The sequence below is a fragment of the Falco punctatus genome (genome assembly GCF_963210335.1).
Source record: "Falco punctatus genome assembly, chromosome: 1".
In the NCBI taxonomy this organism is placed as follows: Eukaryota; Metazoa; Chordata; class Aves; order Falconiformes; family Falconidae; genus Falco; species Falco punctatus.
The window spans coordinates 49,850,427-49,876,336 of record NC_137580.1 but is presented as its reverse complement, the minus strand read 5'-3'; the positions used below and the strand labels follow the sequence as shown (position 1 = coordinate 49,876,336).

The 25,910-nt window shown below is 37.0% G+C and overlaps 1 protein-coding gene across 6 annotated transcripts in view; it reads left to right on the top strand.

The window, feature by feature from the left end:
* The window catches only part of SORCS2 (sortilin related VPS10 domain containing receptor 2), a 569,561-nt gene that overhangs the window by 511,406 nt on the left and 32,245 nt on the right, over positions 1–25,910 (top strand). For all 6 annotated transcript variants that reach the window (XM_080373393.1, XM_080373391.1, XM_080373389.1 and 3 more), the window contains exons 13-18: positions 5,915–6,006; positions 7,455–7,562; positions 20,732–20,852; positions 22,193–22,326; positions 22,928–23,056; positions 24,471–24,642. In XM_080373393.1, the coding sequence (XP_080229519.1) occupies positions 5,915–6,006; positions 7,455–7,562; positions 20,732–20,852; positions 22,193–22,326; positions 22,928–23,056; positions 24,471–24,642 (756 nt within the window). The remainder of the gene's footprint in view (positions 1–5,914; positions 6,007–7,454; positions 7,563–20,731; positions 20,853–22,192; positions 22,327–22,927; positions 23,057–24,470; positions 24,643–25,910) is intronic.

The following is a 25,910-nucleotide window of genomic DNA, read 5'->3' as shown; positions in this document are numbered from 1 at the left end:
GCCCAGCAGAAGCAAAAACATTCTCAAAGTGTGTCAAAAAGTCATTAAATTTCAGTTAAAATAGTGTTTTATTGTCCAGCTGAAATAAAATTAAGTTGTGTTAATTTCTGAGGACAAATAATTGTGAAAATGTTCTCACTTGTGTTACTGAGCTTGGGGAGTTTTAAGTTAAAAAAGAAAAATACAGAGTGTTTCCTATATTGCTATTTTAGGGTGCCATTAATACTCCACAGAAGGACTTTTTCAAATAAATACATTATTTTTGTCATGATAATATCCTTTGAGGTTTAAAAGATAAAATTTTATACCAAATACATTCTTGAAATCTACCATATGATAAATTGGTGTTTAAATGCAAAAGCCTTCCAGGATTTACAGTGGGTACTATGTTGTCTGATACTTCACAGAGTTCTTGCTAATAATTAATTGTCACCATTTGCCAAGATTCTATCATTTTTCTGGGGTGAAAAATAAGAAGAAAAGTGTGAAGGGCCTCAGGTTCATATCTTTGCTGCTTTTTTATTTGTGAGACACTCAGGCAAACATTATGTGAAACCTGAACTTGAGATGACTATTCATGCTGTAAAACCACCCACAAACTGATCCCTCATTATGACTGTCAAAATGAAAATCACCATTGCTAGCTTTATTTTAATTAAAACTGCTATGAAGCATTTGAAAGAGCTTACTCCATCTTAGTATTTGTGATCAGAACAAAAGTGTATGTTATTGTATGTATTTTATGGCCTCATTGTTGAAACAGTTCTTTCGGAGGGCAGTGCTACATTTCCTTTCTCTGTTGGAGTTCATGCAACAAAAGACAAGGCTTCAGTCCGATGACATGGGTATTATTTAGACAGTAAATTACAGGTCTCGTGAGTTGGCAAAAGCAGACCAAAGCTCACGTTTTGGCACAGCTTTTTGGGTGAGTTTAAGTCACTGACATGGAAACTTTGTGGTTGTCATTAGTGAGTGCCTGTCACCTTTCTCCCATAACACACATAACTTTTCAGAGCTGTCTACAGATGAGGAGCAGTCTGTTCTTGCATAGAGTGACAGAGCAACGAAGAAAAGTAAATATAAAAGACTTAGGAGAAAAGGGAGTTCAAGGAATTAATTAAAAGCTTTCTGGAAATAATAGTAGCATTGGTTCATAAGAATATAGGACTGGAAGGAATGTCAAAGATCAAGTAATTTAACTGTGTGCTCTGAGGCAACATCAAACATACTAGGAACATCTCTATCAGAGGTTTGCCAGACCTGTTTGTTAATCCTTCACTGTAGGAGATTCTGCAGTCTGACAGTGGGGTGTTTCACCATTCTTCATAGATTTTTCTGAATATTTAACATAAGCTGAATGTGCTTTTTGCTGTTGTACTTGCAGTTTCACAAATTCTGCAAGATAAGCTGATTTCTTCTTGTCTTTGGAGAGGAGTGGTTTTCTGTCACCTTTGAATAGCTTTTCACTTGTTGAAAGGTGGTTATCATGTCTACCCAGAGTATAGTTTTTTTCCCCTTGGAAACCAGCAAACTCAAATCCACTGCTTTTCCTAATGGATCAAATGTCTAAAGTGCTTTTCAGTTTTGTTGCTTATTGGTTGGACTATCTAATAGACATCCCTCTCCTGAAGCATGGTAAGACTGAATGCAAAGTTACAAATTCTATCAGTACTAAGCAGAATGAAATTGTTGCCCTTGATATGTTGGCATTACTGGCATCTCATTTCAGAAAATTTCTCCTTTGCACTAGCATCACATTGTTGACTCAGATTCAGTTTGTGATTCATAACTGGGACCATTCCTTGAGTTCCTGAATTTGCAATACATTCTCAATTTAAAAATGTTTTACCAATCATTTTCCTTCCATAATTTATTAACCAGCTGTATACACTTAAATGATTTCAATTGAACCCGTATTTCCATAGCTTGCATGTGGTAAGGTTGTATGAGAGTTCAGGAAGACTCTGCTATGGTAGGATACACGGTCAGTGTTTATCAGTAGAAATAAAAATGCCCAAAAGAGTGTTTTGTGAAATGAAGTAAATACTGGTGATAAATGGAAAAGAGTGGGAAAATAATGGAAGATTTTTGAGGAGGATTGTAAACATGCTCAAGTGACTTGCAGCTGGGGGTGTCGAAAAACAGCTATGTCATACTAGTTGTTCTTTGGCCTTGTGTATCGGTCAGGTAGAACATCTGTTTAGGTAACATGGGCCTGTGATAGACTTAGAGGTACCCTATTGAACATGCTTGAGATTCCTGCCCTGCTGTGAGAAAGATCAAAGCACAGCGGTAAATGATGCCTGCACGATCCCCAGAAATACAGGGAAAACCGTCAGGTTTGGTGAATGCGCTAGCATGGACCAAGCTCTGCAGTGCCTGTGTCTGCACTTGTGTGCCTCTGCCCAAGTGCTGCTTCAGGGATCCCCTGGTTGGTGAGGTAACGAAAATAAATTTACTCTGCATTTCATCTGTGGTTTTGTGCTTGTTCCTGTGTCCTGTCTGTGCTGGCTTATGCAAAAAGTAAAAACAAAGATTGTGATTATAAGTAGCCACAATACCACCTGGGCTGACTGCAGTTGTTCTACCTTTCTGTTGCATGATGCCTGAGCTGCTTGTTGCTCTCTCTTGAAACTGTCATTCAACTGTGTACCATTTTAAGGAAAACTGAAATTTGTGGCTTTACTGTACAAGCACTGTAAATAGCAATAGTTTAGGAGCAGGCTGACAAGTAGCTTAGACATCCATGCAGCAGCAGTGATCTGGCCTGTAGGAGAAGGGAATCTCACCTTGACATTATCATGAACTAAGTGGGCTTAGAATCATAGAATCATTAAAATTGGAAAAGGTCTTTAAGATCATCGAGTCCAAATGAGTCCACAGCCCTGCCAAGTAAACCACAAAGATGTAGCCTAAGTGAACTTGTGGGATGGATATGTCTATTTCGAAAATTTTCCTATTATACCAGGAAAATGATATCATAAAATGTGTTAATGAACATGATACTGAGTCAGGCAGATAAATAAGTCTTGCATCCTGGGAGAAATGGGCTACCTTTGAACACAATTTCAGACCATGAAGGTTTAAACACTTTTTTGCCCTATGGGGCCTGTTTTTTCAGTCATGATTTTTAAAATATTAGGATACTCTTTCAAATGTTAAGAATGACCTTGTATATGCATGTAAGTGTTTTATTTATGTTAAAAAAAATAAATTTCTCTTCACAATCATGTTGCTATTGCTATTTCAACAGCATCTGTTACAACTCTGTGCTTGAAATAAGGCAGAGTAAAAGAAAGGTCTGACTTTCAAAATAAATGGCTTAAATAAAGGGAAAAAATCAGCCTCAAAAACCCTTTCATATTTGTTCTGCTACCAAAGCAGCTAGTGTAGTAACAAAATGATTAAGCTAATAAGGTTACACATAAAGTCTGTTGTATGTCTACAAACTGAACCTAGATCTCTGGAGCTTTAGTCTAGTGCTTTGTTGGAATACTATTTCTCTGTGTCAAATCATTTTTTGTCAATGCAATTTGGAAAACCTTTGTTTAAGCAGAACACTTGTTTTTCTGCAGATATCTTAAGAGATGATGGATTGTAACACCTTTAAGCACAACAGGAAAGGCTGCAATCCCAGCCTCTCACCCCTGGGGAGGTCCAGCTGGCTCTTTCTGTTTCTAGATTTGAATTTAGAAATGGATGTCACATTGGTGAGAGAAGCAAGTGACTCTGGGCATTCTGAGTTACTTTTGAAACTTCTGTATCTTAGAGTAAAACTGTGTGGCATATATTTCTGTAGGATCATTTAAACATGTTTTCATTGATTTCATGAATGCTTCCTAATTGTTGCCAGCAAATATTCTGGCCTGAAACAGCTGCTGAAATTGTTAGGACAGACACAGGAAAAACACTAAGAGCAGAGGGAGGAGAGGTAGAAAAAATAATAATAAGTAAATGACATTATGATTATAAAGCACTTAGCATGCTCAAAAAATTATGGAAGGAAAAAACATAGAAATAGGTTATGAAAATCGTGTTCTGTAGTGGCTGGCTACTAGAAAGGATCATAATATGTTTATTACCTGGCTTTAGTTAGTGGAAGAGACATGCATCAGAATTTATGGCTGACAGTGAACACACGTATCTCGTGTTCCTGGGTTTGAACTTCAGCTCTGACACTGAGACCACCTGTGCCTAAATCCTTTGCAGACCGTCTTGATTTTGTTTCCAGAAAGTAGAGATAAATATTTACTTTTTGTGCTGAACTCCACAGGCCTGAAATTGTTAATTCCTTTCAATGCACTGAAGATGAAGAGTTGCTTTCATAAGGAATTACATACATTTTGGTTATAAAACATTTGAAATGTTCACAAGAAGTGCATGATATAAAAGTGGCATTAATATGCCTGTAATGTGTCCACTGTGCTTTATAGTGTGCTAAAGCTGGTGTGTGAAAATGATGCACAAGGAAGTGCCACAATGCTTTTCTGGGAAAACCAGATTTGGATAAAGTGATGCAGATACCAGCTTCCTTTATCTTCAGTATGACGGTGAAGATTTTGGAGACTTTGTGTCCCAGCCTATACTGTTTCATTTTGATTTGAGCAAAAGTTCAAACAAAGTTTAGAGAAGGATCAAAATTCTGCTTGCTTATCTGACTCTAGCTGATCTCATTCTTCTGAAGTGCATCTAAAATTAATGTCTGTCCTTTACTGAATGCTCTTCTAAAATATGCAGCTGTGTGGAACAAGTAGATAGGCCTGTAAATGCCTCATATCAGGTTTTTGCCTGTAAATTGGCAACATTGAAAAACTGATCAGACACTTGGAGCCCTAGGATTCCCATAAAATATGCTCTTACTAGATGAGAGGAAGACTGAATTCTCAACCCAAATTAAATGCTTACTTTTTTTGAAGTAATTTTGAATGTGCTCTAAGACACTTTTTCCCCCATCCAGCTCAGTCTTGCTGATAAATCCTCTAAATGGAACATTTAGTATTGCCAAAAAAAGAAGCATTTATTATTGTCAGTATTTTTTGCATTCACAAGGCAAAGTAAAGCTAACCTTTATGTTTTTCACTTTTGATTTGTCAAAGCATGTAGGAGGCTGCATGTTCATCTATTAACTGCTAAGTGTGTGTAGTAACTAACTTTATCACCTGTTCTTATGTTAAATGAGCTTTCACAGGTTAATTACATGATTAAACCTTATCTTAAAACAGATTTCAGAAGTAAAAAAGGGAAGATATCTACCTGTTAATTCATTTCAGTATTGCTGTTGACCTCTAGAAAAGAAATGAAAATAATTTAGGAAAGTTTGAACCCTTTATACCGTTAAATCAGTGTTATATATATATTTTGGTTCCAAACTCAGAGTGGCCTCTTTGTGAGATCACATGAAGTTTGAATTTAAATAAATCATTGACACTGGAAATGCAAAAAACATGCCTGCACTAATTATTTCAAGCTCTGTAGAGGCTGGAGAACAGGTGAGAAAGTCACAGACTGCAGTACTTTTCCTATTTTTCATAGAATTAGGCTACAAAGCATTTTATTCTACAACATACACAGAATATGGCAAGTACCAAAGTAAGGTGATAGGTCACTTGGTGATATACAATAATAAGGAATGCAAAATGCATACTGTAGAGAAATATAAGCTTGGGCTAAAATCACTTTAGACAGTTTAATCTGATTGTGATTTGAACCTGAACATTTTCTGATTCACCACTTAACTTGCTTTTCTTTTTACAGCTGGGAGAAATATAAAAGTTAAACTGACTTTTATGTCCTTTTCAATTTGAAGTGCAGACATTATAAAACATAGAAGTCTTTTTATCCTGATTTGTTTGTACATTTTATTTCGGCTGTTTTGTACATTTGCTTAGCTGGCCTTTTTTTGTCTGACTTGTAGGTCTTTGAAGAAGAGCACCACATCTTATACCTGGACCATGGTGGAGTTATTGTGGCCATCAAAGACACCTCTATCCCTCTGAAAATACTCAAGTAAACCTACAGTCAATTAGAGTAGAGATATTGTGTATTCAAGACTTCAGGCAAAGTTCAAAGTTTAGGATGAGCACTTCAGTGTGATCATGTATGAAATGCAGGTGGAGTCAGCTTAATTTAACATTCATTAGGACAATAAAATACAGGTGGATATTTTCTTAAAGATTACCTCATGGTGCTGAAGGTACCATGCATAATACATTAATAGTAATAAAACTTCCTTGCATCAGCATAGGTATTTTTGCTCAAAAGACTATCCTGGAACACTGCGGTATAAACCACGTTCTGCATGATTGTTTTCTGCTACTGGTTTGCACCACCAGTGTATGGCATGCTTAACCTATGATGCATATGTGGCTTAGGTATCCAGTCAGGATAGATCATTCATGCTGCAGTAAAGCTCAGTCCCCTGCAAGGTCCACAGTGAATGAAAGGCACTGAAGAATAGCCCTGGGTTGCTCTGGCAAGGCCAATATAGTGTAGACCTCGGGAGCCAATGGGAAAGCACTTATGTGCTGTGTAACACAGTATGGAAGAAGCCTAGTTCATGTGTAATCTTCATGCACCAATTAATTTTAGTATGCATAGATTCTGTCATAGTGATAATGCAGCAAATGGCCTTCTCAGCTTGCTTGGCAGGAAAGGTTTGCTGCAAAGTATTTTGTTATAAAACATCAAGTTTTAAACTGCATGATAGTGAAGCAAAATATAGTAACCTTACGTAATGGCATACAAAACTACCGTAGTTGGCATAAAAAACATAAGAGATCTTTATCACTTGTGACTTGGTTCATTTTTGCACAATCCTGTATACACTGATAGTAACTAGGCTACTTACTTGGTTATCTAGAATGAAAACCATCACGAACCTACTATCCAAAAGACCTGGAGGAAATATACAGAAGAAAAGAGACTTTGATTCATAAATTTTGGATACACAGAGTTTTTGAAATATGTTTTGTGATTCATCAGCATCTTTTGCAAATTTTTAAGTGGATGGTAGCAGCTGTGAAGGGCTATCATCTTGGTGCCTACAGTTACCACACCTCCCACAGGTTTTAGCAGTTGGGCTGGTTTGTCTCACATGATTCACTGACTCTAGTTAACAGGTCTCTAGCTCAGAGGCTACTGGAAAGAATGAAGTATAATTACCTTGCTCTTGAGCCTTACAAGGCAGCAAGATCATTTGTTGACAGACTGTTGTTTTTATCTCCATGTGAATTTCCATTGTTGTGGTAAATTTATTATACCCCTTCTAATAAAGATGTGAGCCCCTGTATACATTGCTGAGAAAAAGATCACATTAATATGATATATGTCCAGACACATTGTATGTTGGTGATCATAAATCCTGGACTTGTAATGAGGGGATTTATTTTTTAATGAATTAATTCTATTTTGTATATTTAGAGTTGTAAATGAAAACCATTTCTGCTTTTTTACAGGTTCAGTGTAGATGAAGGCCAGACTTGGAGTACACATAATTTTACTAGCACTTCAGTCTTTGTGGATGGATTACTTAGTGAACCTGGAGATGAGACATTGGTCATGACGTGAGTTTCTGGCTTCATCTATCTTCAGGGCTTTCTCTGCTTGTATACTTGAGCATAGTTGTAACGATGTTTGAGATAGTGCTTGAGTCAGTGGCTTTTGCTTCTTGCAGTCACACAGACTCTTACACTGATGTTCAAATTCCCTAGCACGCAACCTGTCTTTCAAATTACCTGCATGCAGTATTTCAGATTGTAAAAATGAAGTGTTGTGTTCATATGAAATTTTGCAAACTTACCACCAGGGAGAGTGAAATAATAGGACTGAAAATACAAATCTGAGAAACACAGGTAAAAAAATTACTAATTCCTGTATATTTTCTGTTTCCTACCCATTCTTAGGCAGACTTCAAAAAATTTAAATAGCTGTTGTTTTCATGGTGTAAGCAACTATATTATTGTCTATATTGTTACTATATATATAGTAACTAACACTAGAGTATTTTCTATAACCAAATACTGTGATAACACATACACATTTTTATTCTTGCAGTGACTGAAGCAGATGCTGTGAATAGAGTTAAAAATAACCAAATTCTGCAACTCGGGCCCCTGTTTTTCTGTCTTTTTCCAAAGGGCCAAGGACATCTGGATCTGAGCTGCAAGTTCTGCTCTGTGCCCTAGGATAAATGATAATATTTTAGAAGTGCCTGAGAGTAAAAAACACCTGTCCAATTAGGGAAAAAGGCACATGCTGACTGCAGCAGGAAAGGGGAATGCGCTCACAGATATCCAGGCTGCTACGTGTGCTCCTATCAGAACAGCTTGTGCAATCTTTTATATTGGACTATAGGACTTCAGTGTGTGCATGACAGGCTTTTCCTCCTAGAAGTTACAAATAGAACTGCATTTGACATCTACTAGTAGCATTTTCCTCAGGGGAAAAAAAAAATATTTAGCCCAGCATGGAGTTGTGAAAAGGATCCTCAGCAAAACAGAAATCCTACCCAATGTACTTAAAAATCGTGTGCCAAGTTCATAATGCTGTACTACGCAGAGCTGAATTTGGTCTGTTATTTCTTTCTCCCCTGTCCCATTTATCCTCCATTATACGTATATGACCTGAGAAGAACAGTATTACCCCACCATCTTCCCTTTCCATTTGATGGTATAATATATGCCACAAGGTGATACTTATGCCTCTGAATGAAGGATTTCTATTGATTTCAGTGTCAGCAGAGGGATCAAAAGCTTATCCTAAACTGTACTTATGGCAGATAAAATGATGTGTGATAACTATATGCTCTGGGGTATTTTTTATTACTAAGTATCATTAAAAGCAGTGATTTTGTGAAGATTTATTTAAATATCTGGCTGAATGGGCTAAAGAGCTCTTTAAAGCACAATGCCTTTCTGAAACCGTCCATCTGAAATACATAAAACTAGTTAGATTTGGTACATGAGCTCAGATTGACAAAAAAGCATTGTGTGACTTGTAGATTTCTAAGGGCAGAACAAGAGTGTGACTCCAGCAGCTCAGTGCCAGGCTTGTAGGTTCTTACTTTGCAGCTAGTTCTACTGAACATGGAGGACATCAAGCACTTATTGTTACAGACTGGCCCTGAAAAGACTTACAGCCTCCCTACCACACTCAGAAGATAATGAGAAGAATAAACTGCAGTATGTGTTTCCTTGCTGACATTGCATCAACTTCCTTGTCTACCCTATGGCTTTTTGTTGGGCTTTACCTTCAGGGTGACTATCAGCCCAGTGGTGCTCTGTCTGACTTCGTCAGACCTTTTGTCATTCTATCTGTCTTAGGTAATTTTTTATCAGAACTTCACACTTGTACTGAGTTGCTGCACATGACTTAATCTACAGTGATTTGCTGCACTGATACACACTCCCTGGAAGAAAAAAAAAAATAAATCACCAACCCCCCCCCCATGCCATCTTTTCCATTTTATTAGATAAAAGTGTGTTTTCTTCTGGGTAGAACATGGTAAGATGAACTTGTGTATGGTAATGGAAATAATTTAGTAGTGTCTTCCACCCTGAGGAATCCCCAAGTCCATTATGAAGGACTTAGTCTGACATTTTTTACTTGTACAGGAATATAATTTTCTCCCTTTGGTAGGGAATCTGTTTGAATAGAAACTTTGAATAAATAGTCCAATGTCAAAATATGCATAAATTAGGAAAGAGAGTATAATTCTGAGGTAAGAAGTTAATAACTGTAAAAGTGTATAGCAAAACTGTGGAACAGACACTATTTCATTTAAACCTAGAATAAACTCACGAAAGAGTCAAAGAATACTTTACTTGTATGGAAAGTGGCTGTTACTGTAGGGTAAAACCCTGGTTCCACTGAAGTTGGCTTAGGGACTTCCTTCAATGTTTTTAATTTGTGTTGAAAAAATAATATCTACAGACATATTATCTGGGGAAAATGTTAATGAACCTGATAACACTGTAAAAGAGGCTTCTCAGTCCTTAGCATGGTGACTGGGATATTGACTTGACTTGTAAAGGACTTCCATTTGAATTCCTGTTCTGTCCTGACTTAACCAAAATGAAATGGCCTGGTAGGCTTTACTAAAGGAATGGGGGAATGTGAACCTGTTCGCCTCAAGCCTTCATTTCAGAAAGTTTTGCGTTTTCTCCAAAACGGGGCGGGGGGGAAGTTTACTTATCAGAAGTTTTCTTAAAACTGAGTTGTCATCTGCCAGTCAACATTAATTTAAATCATTCATCCAAATTCCCTGCAGTATTCAAAATATGTACACTCAAATGCCAAGGAAAAAATACTTTATTCCATTGTACTCTGCAATAGACCTAGTTAAGATTTTTAGGAGTTTTAGGTGGTAAAATATTCAAAAACGGTAGGAAACTCATTCTGTGTAAAAATCAATTTCTAAATAGACCTAGTTAAGAGTTTTAAGAAAACTAAGCAATCAAGTATTCCTAAAGTTTAGAAAACTCAGTCTGTGTAATAATTAATTTCTAAATGAATAGCTCAAATCCACCATTTATTGCTAAATTAATAAGTAAGGTTTGCTAAGAAATTTTCTCGACTAATTGATGTATATTCATCAGAACAGTGCATGGTCTAATACACTTTATTTTGTTCTAAATTCTTTAGAATTCTAAGAATGAAGGTTACTGCAAAGCAGTGTTTAACTTAGCAATATGCTATATTTGGGGAAAATTACTTAATGACGCTGGATTGAGTAATGGCCTAACTCAGTGGAAAAAGGAAGAATTTTTCTACGTCTGAAATATTGATGTTCCTCTTCAGAGGAAGTAGTTCATATAATGAAAGTTTCAAAACTGTAAAAATGACTTCTAAATCACATTTCAGCTTCTGGGAGTGTTTCCCAAATGGGTTATTTAGATTGCAGTGTAAATACAGTAGGTATGATAACCATGGTACCGCAGACCATGGCCCCTTTTAAAAGCCAGTAAGAGGTTACATGAAAGGACTGTTTTTCTTTGTGTCAGATAGAATCAAAATGTTCCCTATGGGTAATTGCAATTTTTTGCAGAGGGATTTTTTTTTCTAAGGTCTCCTAGAGTAACAATTTATGATGCCGCTGGGAACTTCATGACATCTCTGAAATGCAGAACCCCAGCATGCAAATTTTGCTGTCTTGAAAGTCTGTTGTTGCATTCCTGTTGCGTTCCTAGGTGATAATGGAAACAAGAAAACAGTCTCATTTAAACTTCCTCAAAACAAAGTGGATATTATATTAACAGATGTTAGGTATTAGGGAGAACATCTGGATTTTTGTAACTGTCAATTCTGCTAGGAGTGTCAGCCTCAACTTTAACATCAGTTAGTCAACATTGTGTAGTTTGTGCAGCTTATTCTTGTGTGACACGTGGCAGCAAACTACCTTCCCTGTTGTCTTTAAGTGCCCTACTAGGTGGAGGTACATCTTTCTCTTAAGAATTCTTCACTACTAACTTTCTTGTACTGCAACCCTTAAAAAAGATAGATAAAGCCTCATTATGTAAGAGAATAGCAGATATCCCAAGGCAATGTCTAGGTTTTATCTGCAGCTAGTTGATCTCTTATTTGAGAAGCATTGCTTAGTTATGAAGTGGTAATTTTCCTTTCTGCATAACGAGGAACAATTTTGTCTGTCAATAGATGGAGGAAACATACAGAAAGACAGGAAGACAATGGTGATAAAAGCATTGAAAAAGCAAACTGATTACTCTATTTCAATCTGATCTAGATATCAGTTAATCCAGGTGTACAGGTTCCTTTTTACTGGCAATTTTAGTGCTTTTGCTGACATCTCTGTGGACACAGATGTTAGCAGAGCAAGTTGTAGTATTGCTGCCAGCCTGTGGCCTTGGAGCCAAGACCATGGGACTGCTCTTGTCTCTTTCTCAGCTCAAATGAAGTCCAGTGGGCAAAACTATTTTTTTCTTCTCTTTCCGTAAAGTTTTGATAACGTATTCAGAAACATGGGAACATGATGCTTTCAGTGTCTTTGTAAGCCCTTATTTAGTACCTTTTGAGAGCAGACCTCAAAATATATTTGAATAAAAGAAGCTGAAAGGTTGGGAATCCATGTCCTATAAGAATCTTTTATCACCTTGTCCCTGTGTAAAGGAGGAGCGAAGGACAGAAAAAGGGTGGCACATGACTTTTTCATTCAGATGGACGCTTCATGTCATTTTGAGGCCCTGTCACTGAGTGCCTGCAGCTGTGGTGCTCTGTCTTTGCTTTCAGGGAGACAGTTACATTTTAGCTTCTAGTTCTAATAAATGTGATGATGAGGTAGACATTAGAGGCTTAGGACAACAATAAAGTTTTTCAAATATTTTACTTATTTTTGGGTGAGGTCTTGAACTCCATTTTGTTATATTTTGATCTCTAAATGAAGGAGCCACAATTTAGGTGACTATAGGCTATTTACTCTGGCTCTGCCAGGTGAAGTGTGAATGAATAATTTCCTATCTGTGACAAGAGACACTTGTTTTTTAAATATAACTAGGGAAAAAAAGTATTAGCTAAAGAATTAAATACATATTTTTTAAAGTATCCCAAATTAATCTTTAAGTAAGATGACAGCAGAAAGCTGAATGATACAAACTATCCTCTACAATGTCGTATGTTTCTCTTTAAGTTAATCCATTTGATTCACTGTCCACCTTGTATTATTTCTGCATAAGGCATCAGGCTAGCCATTAAATCTTCAATTATTTCCAAACAGTTTACATGTAAAAAGGTTGTTCTTGGACAGGAATTTACCAAATAGATGGAAAAAAATGTTGGAGGTAATTTGCAAGTATCACGGAGCCAAAGTATTCCTTTCCATCCTTTTTTTTTCCCTAAAGAGCTGAAACCAAGATGTTTTGTCATAAAACAATGAATGGAAATTATTATTTTTTGGGGGCAGGAAACAATTAAAAAACATTTTTTCATTCAATTTGAACTAAATTTTTTTCCTCCCCTAATTTTTCATTCTGGCAGCCAAAAAAACCTCCAAACCAAACCAAAAAAACAAAACCAAAACAACAAAAAAAAACCCAAACCCAAAAACCCCCAAACCCCCTACTCTTCTCTTTAGTCCATTAAGTATATGCATATGTTTGTCGTTTAAGGCACTTAAATCGTAAGTGTCTCAGTGTATTTCTACGTGATCTGTTTTGTACACAAGCACTTTTTATGTGCAGTTGCTGTATGTAGGCAGGTGTCTACTTTTGCACATGGAAGCATTCATCATTTCTGTAGTTAAAATTTAGCAAGGCCACTGAAAATGTGACCTCTGTTACGTTCTTTTGGGGAATTAGAAAAATATGCTGAATTATAATCTTGATGTATAACAGACTGCAGCTTGAATCATACATTACTTTCATCCATTTTACTAGTATGAACCCTTTTACTTAGTTTTTGTTGATTTTATAATGTTGAAAAGGAAGCAAAGACAAGTGTTAGAAGGAAAGCATGTGTATAAAGATTCATCTGACATTTTCTTTTTGAAAATTGTAGGCTTCAAATAGCACTGTAGGACATAGTCATGGCTAACCTACTCTTCCAACCCATATCCCCTTGGAAAGCCTTTCATTAATAGTATTACTGCTTCTGTGAGTTAAGGAGGACACTGTTGGTAGTGATTACACTACAGATAAAGTGCATCCTTCCATGCCTCCCTCAGTTGGTGATTTCTTTACAGATTTTGGCATGGAGAGGTCATATGTCTTGCTATATGTTCAAAGGCACTGTAATAATATTAATTACAACAGGCAAAACAAAAAGACTGTCACATTTATTTGCTTTTTTAGTTACATTGTCATCATTTGTAGTAAAGGTCTAAGTGAAGCAAAGGAATTGGGTCTTTAGCTCACCATAAACTGACAAGAAACTTGTTACACACTACTCCTTTTATATAAAAAGCAACTGAGAAAGTTGCTGCTTTTTTAATGTAAATGGCCTCTGATATTTAGTGAACTGTAAGGTGAATTCAGCATTCAATCTGAAATTGTAATATTGTTAGAACAATTATCAAGGAGTCATGACAGTTAAAAAATATTTTAATTATACAATAAGTTCACTGACAGTTGTATTTCCTACTAGTACGATCTACTATAGGAAAGGGAGTCTTACATGGGGAATAAGATCTAAATACCACATTTTAGCATAGCTCTGTGACTGCTTCCATTTAGATGAGTACTTTACAAGAGACAGACTGAGAGTTATTAAAATAATTAACTAGCATCTCTGAGAGTCTGGCTTCCTTTCCCATATTGATCACATACTCACTGTTGTATATTGAAGTTTAGATCCAAAAAAAAATTTAGGTACTTGCCTTAATTACACATGCTTGGACATCTTTGTTTAGATGCTGCCTGGAGGAATTTAGACATGTTATCAAAGACAGAGCCATTGGGATTGCCTTTATCACCTGTATGTGGGGTCCTCAGTTGACCCTGATTGAAACCCTAGGTTTTATTGTCAGTAGTTTTATACATTTGAAGGCTCTGCCAAAACAACAGAGGTTCTGTTTTGTCCCCGACTGGCATGTCTGGTTAGCAGTGTGTCAACTGGGCAATACAGGACTATACAGACAAATTCTGCTACCTTGACAGCATGCTGTTTCAAACATCACAGTTGACGACAAAGTCATATAGAGGAGAGCAAAAGCCAAAACAGCACTTGGGAGATTAAAGCAGTGTGTCTAGAACGAGAGAGGCATGTGATTTCAAACAAAAGTAGCAGTGCATCACACAAGTTGTCATCACTAGTCTTCAGTACGACTGCAAGATTAGACAATTTAAGTTGCTACATTAAACATCTGAATAAATTCCACATGTGCTGTCTTTGTGACCTTGGTGGAGTAGTACAGCAGGATCACTCCTGCCACTGAGGTATTTGAGTGTTCTCAGATACTCAGCAGTAAAACAATACTGTTGCAGTTTCAGCTGTGCTGCAGTTTTCTTTGTCTGGATACAATATGGCTAACAGATCAAAGGTAAACCACCGTAACACTACAAAAAGTCGCTGAATGTGTGTCTTAATGTATGTGGGATGAGATCCATGATATGGGATACTGTAGCTAAAATCCATCTGCTCTAGCAAAGAATGTTTTGATGCTGCGAAGGCCCGTGAAGAAAATCCTGAAGAACACAGTAGAAAAGCTAAAAAGGAAGGCAAGTGTAGTGGTTATAAAAAGCTGTGTCTGTGACATCTGAGATGAGCAGTGTGTTGTCAAAATCAGGCTCATTTTTCTGGAATAAAGCCATGGAAGCTTAATTTTTATTTAATAAGTCTTTGGGAGTCTCCAGCATCAGCATCATCACCACTGTAGTCAGGTGGTTTGCAGGTAACACAGCAGGTGATACAGTTATTACTGCTCATCTGAACTAGGAACATCTGGAATAGATGCTCTTTTCTATTGAATAGAAACGTGAATTTACTGGGAAGTATTATCATCGCATATAATTTCTGTTAAATTATCTCTCCCTGATTATGAGCTTTATCAGGAACAGAAATAACCAGCAATCCTCCAGCAAATAGTTTAAACTAGTTAGCTTAAAAACTGCATTAAACTGTCTTATCTATCAAATGATGCAATCAAATTAAAAAATGTGATCATAAATGAACTAGGAACAAATGTACAAAGTTGTTATGGCAACTGAAACACTGAAGTAAAAATTATGGATCCTAAATTCTTGCAAATAAAAGTAAATTAATTTCCAAGGTAATTGGAATTTCTTTCAAAAATTATTTATCACAGCATCATCTTTCATAGTTCCAGCAGAATTGATTTGATGGCTTTCTAATGAAATATAATTAATCAAGAGGAAGGTTTTAGTAGCTTATGAATTGCTATCATCTTGATATTTATCTTCTAATCATAAGTTACACTTGCTGCACTGTTGCAGTCTTTTCCATTGATATTTTATTGGGTATATATATTTTGCACCTGAGCAATTAGATTGTGATTGCTGTTATGTATTGCTTTATTGTAGCTCAAATTTTTGCATAATCCATTGAATCCTACTAAATACATCTTTCTTTCTTACTTTGGAAGAATACTCCTTTTTTTATTCTGGTGATATTCAGCAATACATTTGGATGGGTCTTCTGATGTGTCTGCAGAACTCTGAGCTCAATGGAGCAACAAGTGTTACTGCAGCAACAGCATTAATAATCATTAAGCCTTTGTTTTCCTCAACCAGTTTAAGCTGAGTGGATATAAGGTGCTGGATTTCTTAGGAAATTTGCCCCAGGAATTACAAAGCTGTATGGCTGTATTTTTCATGGGGTTTGTGGCTGTGCTGGGACACTTCCTTGAATCTCAGGAATTTTACTTAAGCCAGAGAATTGTGGAATCAGTGGTACAGTTACTCTGCTCTGTCAGAACATGGTTTTCAGTCTGCAGAATCAGAACAACCATAATGGAAATGAGTATTTTATTTTTTAAAAAAAGTCTGGGCAGGCAGAAAAGTTATTTATGTCTTTTGCTAAAAATCCACAGAGGAGAGGCTTCTATTTCACCATTGAAGCAGTATCTTTGCTGTATACGTGCATCGTTTGCATGTAGTTTCCATATTACTCTAGGAGAATTTGCATAATTTCTAGAGCAATTTCTATAATTTTTATAACATTATAGGATGTGAGACTGGGCAATATCTGAATATTTTATCTAATCTTTAGCTCTAATCCTGATGTTTTGCTAATTTCTCACTCTAGTGAGAGAGAATAAGCCATCTCAATATCTTGTACCATTACCATTACAGAATCACATAGTCACAAAATAGTTGAGGTTGGAAGGGACTTCTGGAGGTCATCTTGTCTGACCCTCCCTGCTCAAGCAGGGCCACCAAAAGCCAGTCACCCAGGACCATTTTCAGATGACTTTTGAATATCTCCAAGGATGGAGACTCCACAGCCTCTCTGGGCAACCTGTGACAATGTTGTCACCCTCACAGTAAAAAAATAATTCCAGATGTTCAGAGGGCACCTCCCGTGTTTCAGTTTGTGCCCATTTCCTCTGGTCCTGTCACTGAGCACCACTGAAAACAGCCTAGCTCCATCTTTTTTGCACCCTCCCTCAAGGTATTTATATACATTTGTAAGATCCCTCTGAATCTTCTGTTCTCCAGGCTGAACAGCCCCAGCTCTCTTAGCCTTTCCTCTTAAGAGAGATGCTCCCATCCCTTCATCACCTTCATGGCCTTTGTTGGACTCCTCCAGTCTGTTCATGTCTCTCATACTGAGCCTAGAACTGGACACAGTACTCTAGGTGTAGCCTCACCAGTGCTGAAAAGAAGGAATTTGAGAATTGTGCAGCTGTATCTTTTAAGTTTATTGATACTTGTCCTTCCTCTGTTTTTGCCTTTCCTCTGGGTCTCTTTGAAGACAAGTACTCCATCTGTAACAAAACTCTGAACACATTTTGTTACGCTTCTTGGCTTTATCTTTTCCAGAGGAAAACCCAATTCTTTCAGTCTATCTTCACTGGTTACAATTTCTAAGCAGTTTATGAGTCATCCTTGCCCCTCTTCAAATTCATTTTTAGTGAGTGTGTAAATATATGTATAACATCCAAAATTAGACACCATATTCTTCCAGAGGCTCCACCAGTGCCAGGTTTATCAAAAGAATTACATCAGTGTATTCTGTTTTCCAGTTCTGAATATAACCTAGAGTTAGTCTTTCTTCTTTTGCAGCACCATTGCATTCTTGGTTTAGTTCCCCAGAATTCTCCAAGCCTTTTCCTCAATATTTGAAAGTTATTCTCTATTTTGGTTTTGTACCTTTGTTGGGGGGGTGGTGGTGGTGTGTGTTTGTTTGTTTTGTGGGTTTGTGGTTGTTTTCTTTTTTTCCCTAGGAGTACTTTTTGCAGTTTGTTTTGGAGTATTTCATCATGTTGATTTCTGAGTATTACTTTCATCAGTCAGTGTCCGCTCCCCTCCTTTTGTCTTATCCACAAAATTTTGTGTGTTTGTTATTTGACCACACGGGTTTTAATGAAAGTATTGATGGCAGACCCATCATATCTTTGTGATACATATCTCAAAATATTTCCCTGTTTTATAACTACTTTTAAAAAATGGTTTCTTCTAATAGGATATGTACTTCCATTTCTCATTTACAATGATTTTATCTGCACTGTTTTCTTTTTTACATTGAGACAATGTCAGCTAGAACTGTGTAGCAAAGGCCAAATATGCTACATTTTCTCCTTTCCTTTATCCACTTACCCTATAAAAGAAGGAAATTACATTAGTTTGACATGATTTGATTTTGACAAATCTGTGGTGGCTGTTTGTTATCATTTTAATTATCTCCAAGGTGCTTGCAAGTGGATAGCTTAATAATTTGTTTAGTATCTTTGTGGATATCAAAACTAATTCTGTAACTCCTTGGGCTCTTGTTTGCTGGTTTATATATATGGTTATATATACACACATATGTGTGTATATATATAGGCAAAATGTTTCCCTTTCCATAGTCATCGGGAATCACCCTCATCCTCTGTGAGGTCTCAAAGATGATTATTAATAGTTCAGAGGGGTTTTTTTATACTTTCAGGAGAATTTCATTATTCTGTTCTGCATTGAACTCAAACAACCATCTATTTCCTTTTCCTTTCCTGACTAATCTGTCCAAGATAGCTTACATGAATGAAGAATTTTTCACTTGTTATATTAGAAAATACTTCTCTTGAGGCAGGAGTGAAGGTTTGACAGGACTTGGCTTCTTGCACATGGACGTATTTGCTGATAAATGAGTAAATAAAAGATATGTAAACAATTTGTAAATTTTTGTGGTGTCTGAGGAAGCATTCGCTGAGGTAGGTAGCCACATAAGCACATGGTGAAGTCTGCCTTATGTTTGTACTTTATGGAGAAAAAAATTTTTAAAAAGAAAAAAGTACAGGTATTTAGCATGCAAAAGACACTTTGTGCTTGTCAGCAAAGCTGGTCATATTGAAGCAGACATTGTGGAAGAAGCATGAGACCACCTAAGTTGTCACTTCAGTGAGTATGTAACTACAAGTGAGTAAGATTATATGATGACTGCAGCTCTCAGGATCCAGCTGAACCAGAAAAAGGAACCAAACCTGTAGGTGTCAGTGAGAGATGTGGGACCACACACCTATGTACACATACAGCCAGTGGACCAAGCCACATTTTTTTAGTTTTCATGTATTGTTTCTACTTCTGAGCCATGGGTACATTTAGAAGGAATGAGAGTATATGATCCAAGTCCTTTAATCTCAGAGCCTTACAAAAAAAGAGCAAGACATACAAACTAAATGCACATGTTCCTGTTTAATTAAGTGCACTTCTGATGGCGAAGTTTCTTGTGAGCCTGGATTGTTCAGTCATTATAATGTGAGCAGTATGGGCAATAATCTATAGATACCTACATATCTGCGCAATGACTGAGAAGCAGAGACACCAGAAAGGAAAGGGGGAAATCACTGTACTACTTCAGTCTCTGCAACTATTTTTCAGCCTCTTTGGTAAACTTCAAGGCTCTGCATCTATCTACCAGGGAAGACGCTTAGTGTGATGATGTTTCCCTGTGCTACAGAGAATCCACCCTTTCCTCACTTCTGGTCTACCCTAGTTCCACTTTGAACCTGGTATTCAGGACAAGAGAAATGACTATGTGCAGCAGAATGATTTTACCAAAACTGTACCATTCCTGCTGTGTCTGGATTTGGACAAAACTGAAGGCAAAACAAAAGGAATGAATTAGTTTGGAGAATGCTACTAAAGCTTGGAATATGAACTCTATGCAGTATGAACTGCACAGAAATTCTTGGCTTCAGAATCAACCTTAAATTCTTTGGCAAGTAAGTCACATAAGCCTGATACAAACCGCAAATACATTTGACTTTTTCCCAAATAGAGTCTTTATCCTTTCTAATTTTTTTTTTTTTTTGGATGTCATACTTACCCGTTTTATTTTTGAAATAAATATGCTGACATTGAAAATGTTGGCTGCTTTGAAAGTGCAGCTTGTTTTTTAAAGTAATAAGATTTCCTTTTTTTTTTAAAAAAAAGCAAATTAGTTTGTGGCTGGGTTTTATTATACGGTGGACTATCTGAAATGAAGAGGACACTCAAGAGTTCTTCAGCACAATGTGTAGATACATTGTATTGCTTAGAAATTAATATAATTTAATGATACTGCTGTGAGTTTAAACAATAGCAAATTACCATCTGAAATCTGTAACAGTTAAAAAAAATACACATCAGAAACAACTGAAGAAGTTGCTCTGTAATCTTAAGGGATGAGTGACAGAGCTGGAAATTGAATCTGGTGATCCTGGGTTCAGCTCCCTTAATTCCCTATCAAAATCTGAGAGCTCTGCATATTTCATATAGCAAGATAATAGACCAAACTGTTGGGTTCCAAATTAGAAAAGGTAGTATATTTCCAATTAATGTTCTAGATAGTTTGTTGAGGGGAAAAAATCTATAAGCTATAAGCTACATTTTTTCACTGTAAAGTTTCATAGAGAATTGGCAAATGTTCTCTAACTTGAGATATAACTAAAATGTTAAATGTTCTCTAACTTGTATATGTTCTCTAACTTGTATATGAAGAGGAGTAAAAGTGGAAGAAAAATTAACCAGGGACCTTTTAGTAGAGAACCATGGCCATGGAAAGGAAAAGACTGAACTGCAAATTTGAATCTGCAATGTCTGGTATTTCTTTGCAGTAAGAGTTTACTTTTGATCTTTTTGTTCAGAGTCTTTGGACATATTAGCTACCGTTCAGACTGGGAACTGGTGAAAGTGGACTTCAGACCATCTTTCCCCAGGGAGTGCACTGATGATGACTATGAGTCTTGGGAGCTCACAAATCTACAGGTATTCACAGTCTTATGTTAACTGTCACAACTTCTCCGTAGCTTTCAGTTCAATGTAGAGCTGTGTGCTAGGAAAATGTTTTCAAACAGAATCTGGATGGTACATCCCCAGCTTTGATCTCCTTATGTTGGTTTATGCTGATTTTACAATTGTTTAAAATGGGAGAGGATTTTGTGTTCCCTTCGGTTGTGTGATCTGTGCCTTGGGAAAAGGTGGAAGTATATCTGGTGGTCTGCCATAATAATAGGTGGTCCTGTTGGATTGTGAAGCATATACCAGAAACTGAAATGTGTAATATTGATTGAAGCAAATTCAACATGCAGTCATGTGTTCTGCCAACTTCCTGACCACATACTGTACTCGTATATAAATTGCCACAAGTAAAGCCCATTCCAGAAGTAATTTAGGATCTCGGTGGACCAATCATGTAATGCAGTCCAGTTGTTTTGGGCAATACCATTTCTGCAGTAATGCATTAAGGCTGTGCTAATCCTGGTGCTCTGGCCAAATCCAATTTTGCGAAGCTGTGTTTCTAGACAATGTATTGATTAAACAGACCAATGTGAGGTGTTGGGGTTTTTTTTACATTAAATAGAATATGTCATATTTATTCATAATCGTTCTGATTATTATGTTCTGCTTCTTCCAGTACATTTGTTCTTTCACTTTCTGCAGGGTTGGAAGTTTTTTGCAAGCTGGTCTGTGTTATTCCAGCTTTCCAGCTGTCATTTGATAGTTCTCTAAATGCTTCATTTTGTACTTCTTGTTTGGGAATGGTGTATATTTACAAATAACGTTTGCAAATCTGAGCGTAAAGTGTAACAGTATCTTGGGATATTGACATTGAAATGTCTTTCAGAAATTAGAAACTACTAGAACACTTTGACAGAGTACTTACAGCTGCCCAGTTACCAGTAGGGGGCGACGAGTCTTCATTCTGCCTGCGACCAAACGGTGCGCGATGTTGCCTGCCAACAGGAGATACAGCGATTTAGATGGAATTTCAGCCATCTGCGTGCATACTGAATTTTTAAACGGCCAGTTGTAGGCCTGTGCCTAGATTGTGCACACATGGAACATGGGTCAAATGGCATTTGAATTTTCATGTATATCTTTGGGTTAGTTCCCTAAAACACAGCGTGTGTTACAAATCTGTAATGGCCAGTTAGCGAACAGCGGTGGATATGAGGGCTTTCTATACCTATATACATTTGAATATGAGAGAGTTGTTATAAGTTTATAGTCTTGGCATCAAGACCAGAGTTTCTCAGGACAACATAAGGTCACATCTGTGTTGTGTAGGTTACAGTGTGCAATAAGTCCAGTGCTTTGCTGTTCAGGGTGATCGTTGCATCATGGGCCAGCAGAGGAGCTTTCGAAAGAGGAAGATTTCATCGTGGTGCATTAAAGGGAGAAGTTTCACATCAGCTCTCACATCCAAAGTGTGTGAATGTGTGAACTCTGATTTCTTATGGTGAGTCTGTCTGTGGACCTTTTGGTTTATTGCTGGTAAATACTTACTTTGAGTTTGAAATGGGTGTATTTTCCTCCTTTTGCCCTCTCCCCACATAGCTGTGTATAAACAAATATCTTCAAATAACAGGTTGCCTTTGCATTTGCCTTTGCTTAAAAACATTGCCATGCGTTAAGTATTTGTTTCACCTAACTGAACAAAACCTGATGTTTTCCTCTATTGATCAAGACTTGAAAAATTACCATTGGATTCATGTATAAGGCAAGCAAACCCTTTCTATTTGCAAATTAATAAAAACAAAACAAAACAAAAAAGACACCAACCAGAAGAAATGTGTTGGTCTGAGTGGCAAAGGACACCACATGAAAGTTAACTTTGCAGAACTGACAAAGTCATTACAACCAGTTTTTCCCCCAAGTGTGCACAACTCCCATTGATTGAAATTAGACTTGGCTTCATCAACTCCTATGTCCAGCTGGTAGAATAATACTAAAAAAACATTTTTAATGTTAAAAAAGTAGTCTCATCTGCCCTAAGTTAGACTTCTGAATGAAGTGGGGATAGTGGCTAGTGACATGTTTGGTGTGTTGATGTTTTTCAGTGATTATGGTTTTGAGCGCTCTGCACTTCTGATGTCGGAGTCTAGCAAATGCTTTGCTGACTTTTGGTTTAACCCAGAAGCACCTCCTGAAGACTGCATGCTGGGGCAAGCATACACCAGCAGCACTGGGTAAGCTGATTTTACATTCTACTGGCTTGCAGAGGCATCCAGAGAGGAGGAGAATATTCTGACCAAGGGCCACAAAAATGGTTTGGAGGAAATGTAAATAATGTAATGTAAAAAGGAAATGTAAAAATGTAAAAACTGGGAAATGCAAAAGTTCTGTCTCTAACTTAAAGCATGTACAGAGGCTTCCTACAGACTAATGAAAGATAAATGTTATTTTACATGTTCACAGCAGTTCAAAACCAATCTATTTGAGAAGAGGGAGAGCTATCTTGTTCTCAGTTTTGGGTTTTTTTTTTATTATTATTATTATTTTGTAACATTTTCTAGCCATAGTTACACTTCTGATACATTTTAGCCCATTGCTTGTGTTCAGACCAATTTTCAGTTTGCATCCAATGAATTACTCTGAGTAGCCAGTAACATCTCACGGAACTTCCTGGTCTCTCACTTCCATAGGGGTAAGGAGTTCTGTGGAGAACAGATTCTTTTCCTGACCATATGGAACACTCAGAATCAAAGGAAAGCTTTAGTAACCATAAACAATACCACACAGAATATACACTAAAATGTATTCTGATGACCGTGCTGAGAATAACTTGCAGCTGGCATCTATTCTGGCTTATCATAACATCATCTCTGTCAGTTGGGGAGATGAGAACCAAATGATGAAATGTCTAATCCAGCAATAGAATTACAGTCTCTGTGTATATTTGCTTTACTGAGGTAAATGATGCCTTTTGGGTTGTGGCTGACAGCTGTGATATACAGAATAAGAATTCAAAAGAGTTGAAATCTGACTCCAATTTTAAAGGATGTTTAAAAATAACATACCTGAGTGAAACTGATCCATAAATAATTGCTGTATACATCCAAGTATTTGTTTACTAGCTCTTTAAAAGGCTTTTCACTCTTTTATACGATTATGTTAAATAAATATTTTAAGTGTTTTGAGAAATGCATAGATTTCAGATCATCAGCTAAGCAATTTGTTCTGGGTTTATGCAGAAGCTGCTTGGTCTAACTTCTTCCTGATCTTTGGGGTTTGAATTAAGATCTCTAGAGCATTGAAGACGATTGAATACTAGGAAAGGGTATGGCAGAGAGGACAGCAGACTGTCTAGCTCCTGGAGGGCTGTTCAGGCATGTTTCTAAATTTGGAAAGGCAGACTCTTCCAATGCATAAAAGTGAAATCCTTACGCTCCACACTCTTTCTTCAATAGTTTTTACTCTGTAAAGGCAATGTCCCTCATCAAAATATTTGTATCATGAGTTGATTTTGATCACTTATGATCTTGTCTGTTTGTAAACCCAAGGAATATTCATTAGCTATGATCACACTTGCATTCACTACCTCTAATAGCATTCTCCTGCTCACCTCTGATTCAGTGTGCTCGCTTCTTACTGGTTTTGCAGGTATAGAAAAGTTGTTTCTAATGTGTGTGAAGGTGGTGTAGACCTGCAGCAGAACTTAGCACAGCGTATGTGTCCACTGATTGCTCCCAAGGGACTTCACATCAGCATCAGGGAAGAAAGCCTGGCTGTTAGACCTGGGGAAGACATCACTTTCGTCGTCAGACAAGAGCAGGTAGTAATGAAAATTAGCTTTATGAAAGTTTCCTCCTTATTTTTAGGGTTCATTTCACTCCTGCCTGCTTTGCTGCTGAATGGAGATTAATTTGTGTTTGAGACTAAGATGAATGACTCTAAATATTGAAATTCTGTGTCCAAGTAAATTCCACTAAGCTCAGTGAACCACCAAGTTCTGTCCACAGAACAGGATTTGTCTCCTCAGCAGCGTAGTCAGTCACTATTCCTTAAAGGCAATGGCTTCTTGGAAAATCAAAGGAACTAAATTACCAGTTTCTTTGGACTGAACATTTCAACTGCTGTGACAGAGAAGAACAGAAATGCAGAGAACAGTTAATATTCTGGGTTAAGTGTTTTTGAAAATCTGCCTTTCAGAAAGGAATGAGGAGAAGCTTTATAGAAATCAGCAAATAACTCAGCATAAAAGCATTTATTATATATCAGTTGTGTTGCCAAAGATATGGTTTTTTTCTGTTTATTGAGACAGGCAATACTCTAAGGCCCTGATCAACAGCACTGAGTAACTTTTGGATTAATTGTTTGCCATGGTTATGTTTTCTAATTCTTGTTTTTTAGCATTAGGCTATAACTGCTGTGCTCAGGTTACTAGAGTAATGTACTTCCTGGCTAACCCCACTGATTTGCAAGAACTTGAAGAAAGTTCACACATTTTGGCAAACCCGTGCAATATATATCGGACACTTGGGATTTATTTCTGTACTGGTATCAAGGAGGTTACGTGCGGAGCACTGGGCTGCTTAATGCTTCGCAGACTCTGTGTCCCAATGCTTGTGGTGCCCTAACAGTTTGTATGGCAAGTTATACTGCCTTCTCTTTTTATAATTTGTTTGGAAATGTTTATTGTAAGAATAGAGCATTTGGTTGCAATTTGGACTCTAATGGTTTTGATTGGCAGTTTGACTATTTTTCCTACTGAAGCTTTCATGAATCTCTGTGGCAATACATAAAACATACAAAACTATTCAAAACCCTTCCTTTAGAAGTGAGGAATCTTGAAGGGAATCCCATGCAGTGTTTTCTGATGAAGTCTTTGCTCAGTACCTCGAAGTGGAAGGCAGATTTAGAAGAAATGTAGCAGTCTGCTGCCCCCTATGGCTATGAATAATATTTATACTCAAATGTCCCGAGCGTTTTTTAGGATTACATCTATACAACAAAGTCTAATGAGAATTCGCAATGATTACTGAGGTTAAGAAACAGCTCTACTAGTATAAACCAAAACATATGACTTATGTGGCCGAACAA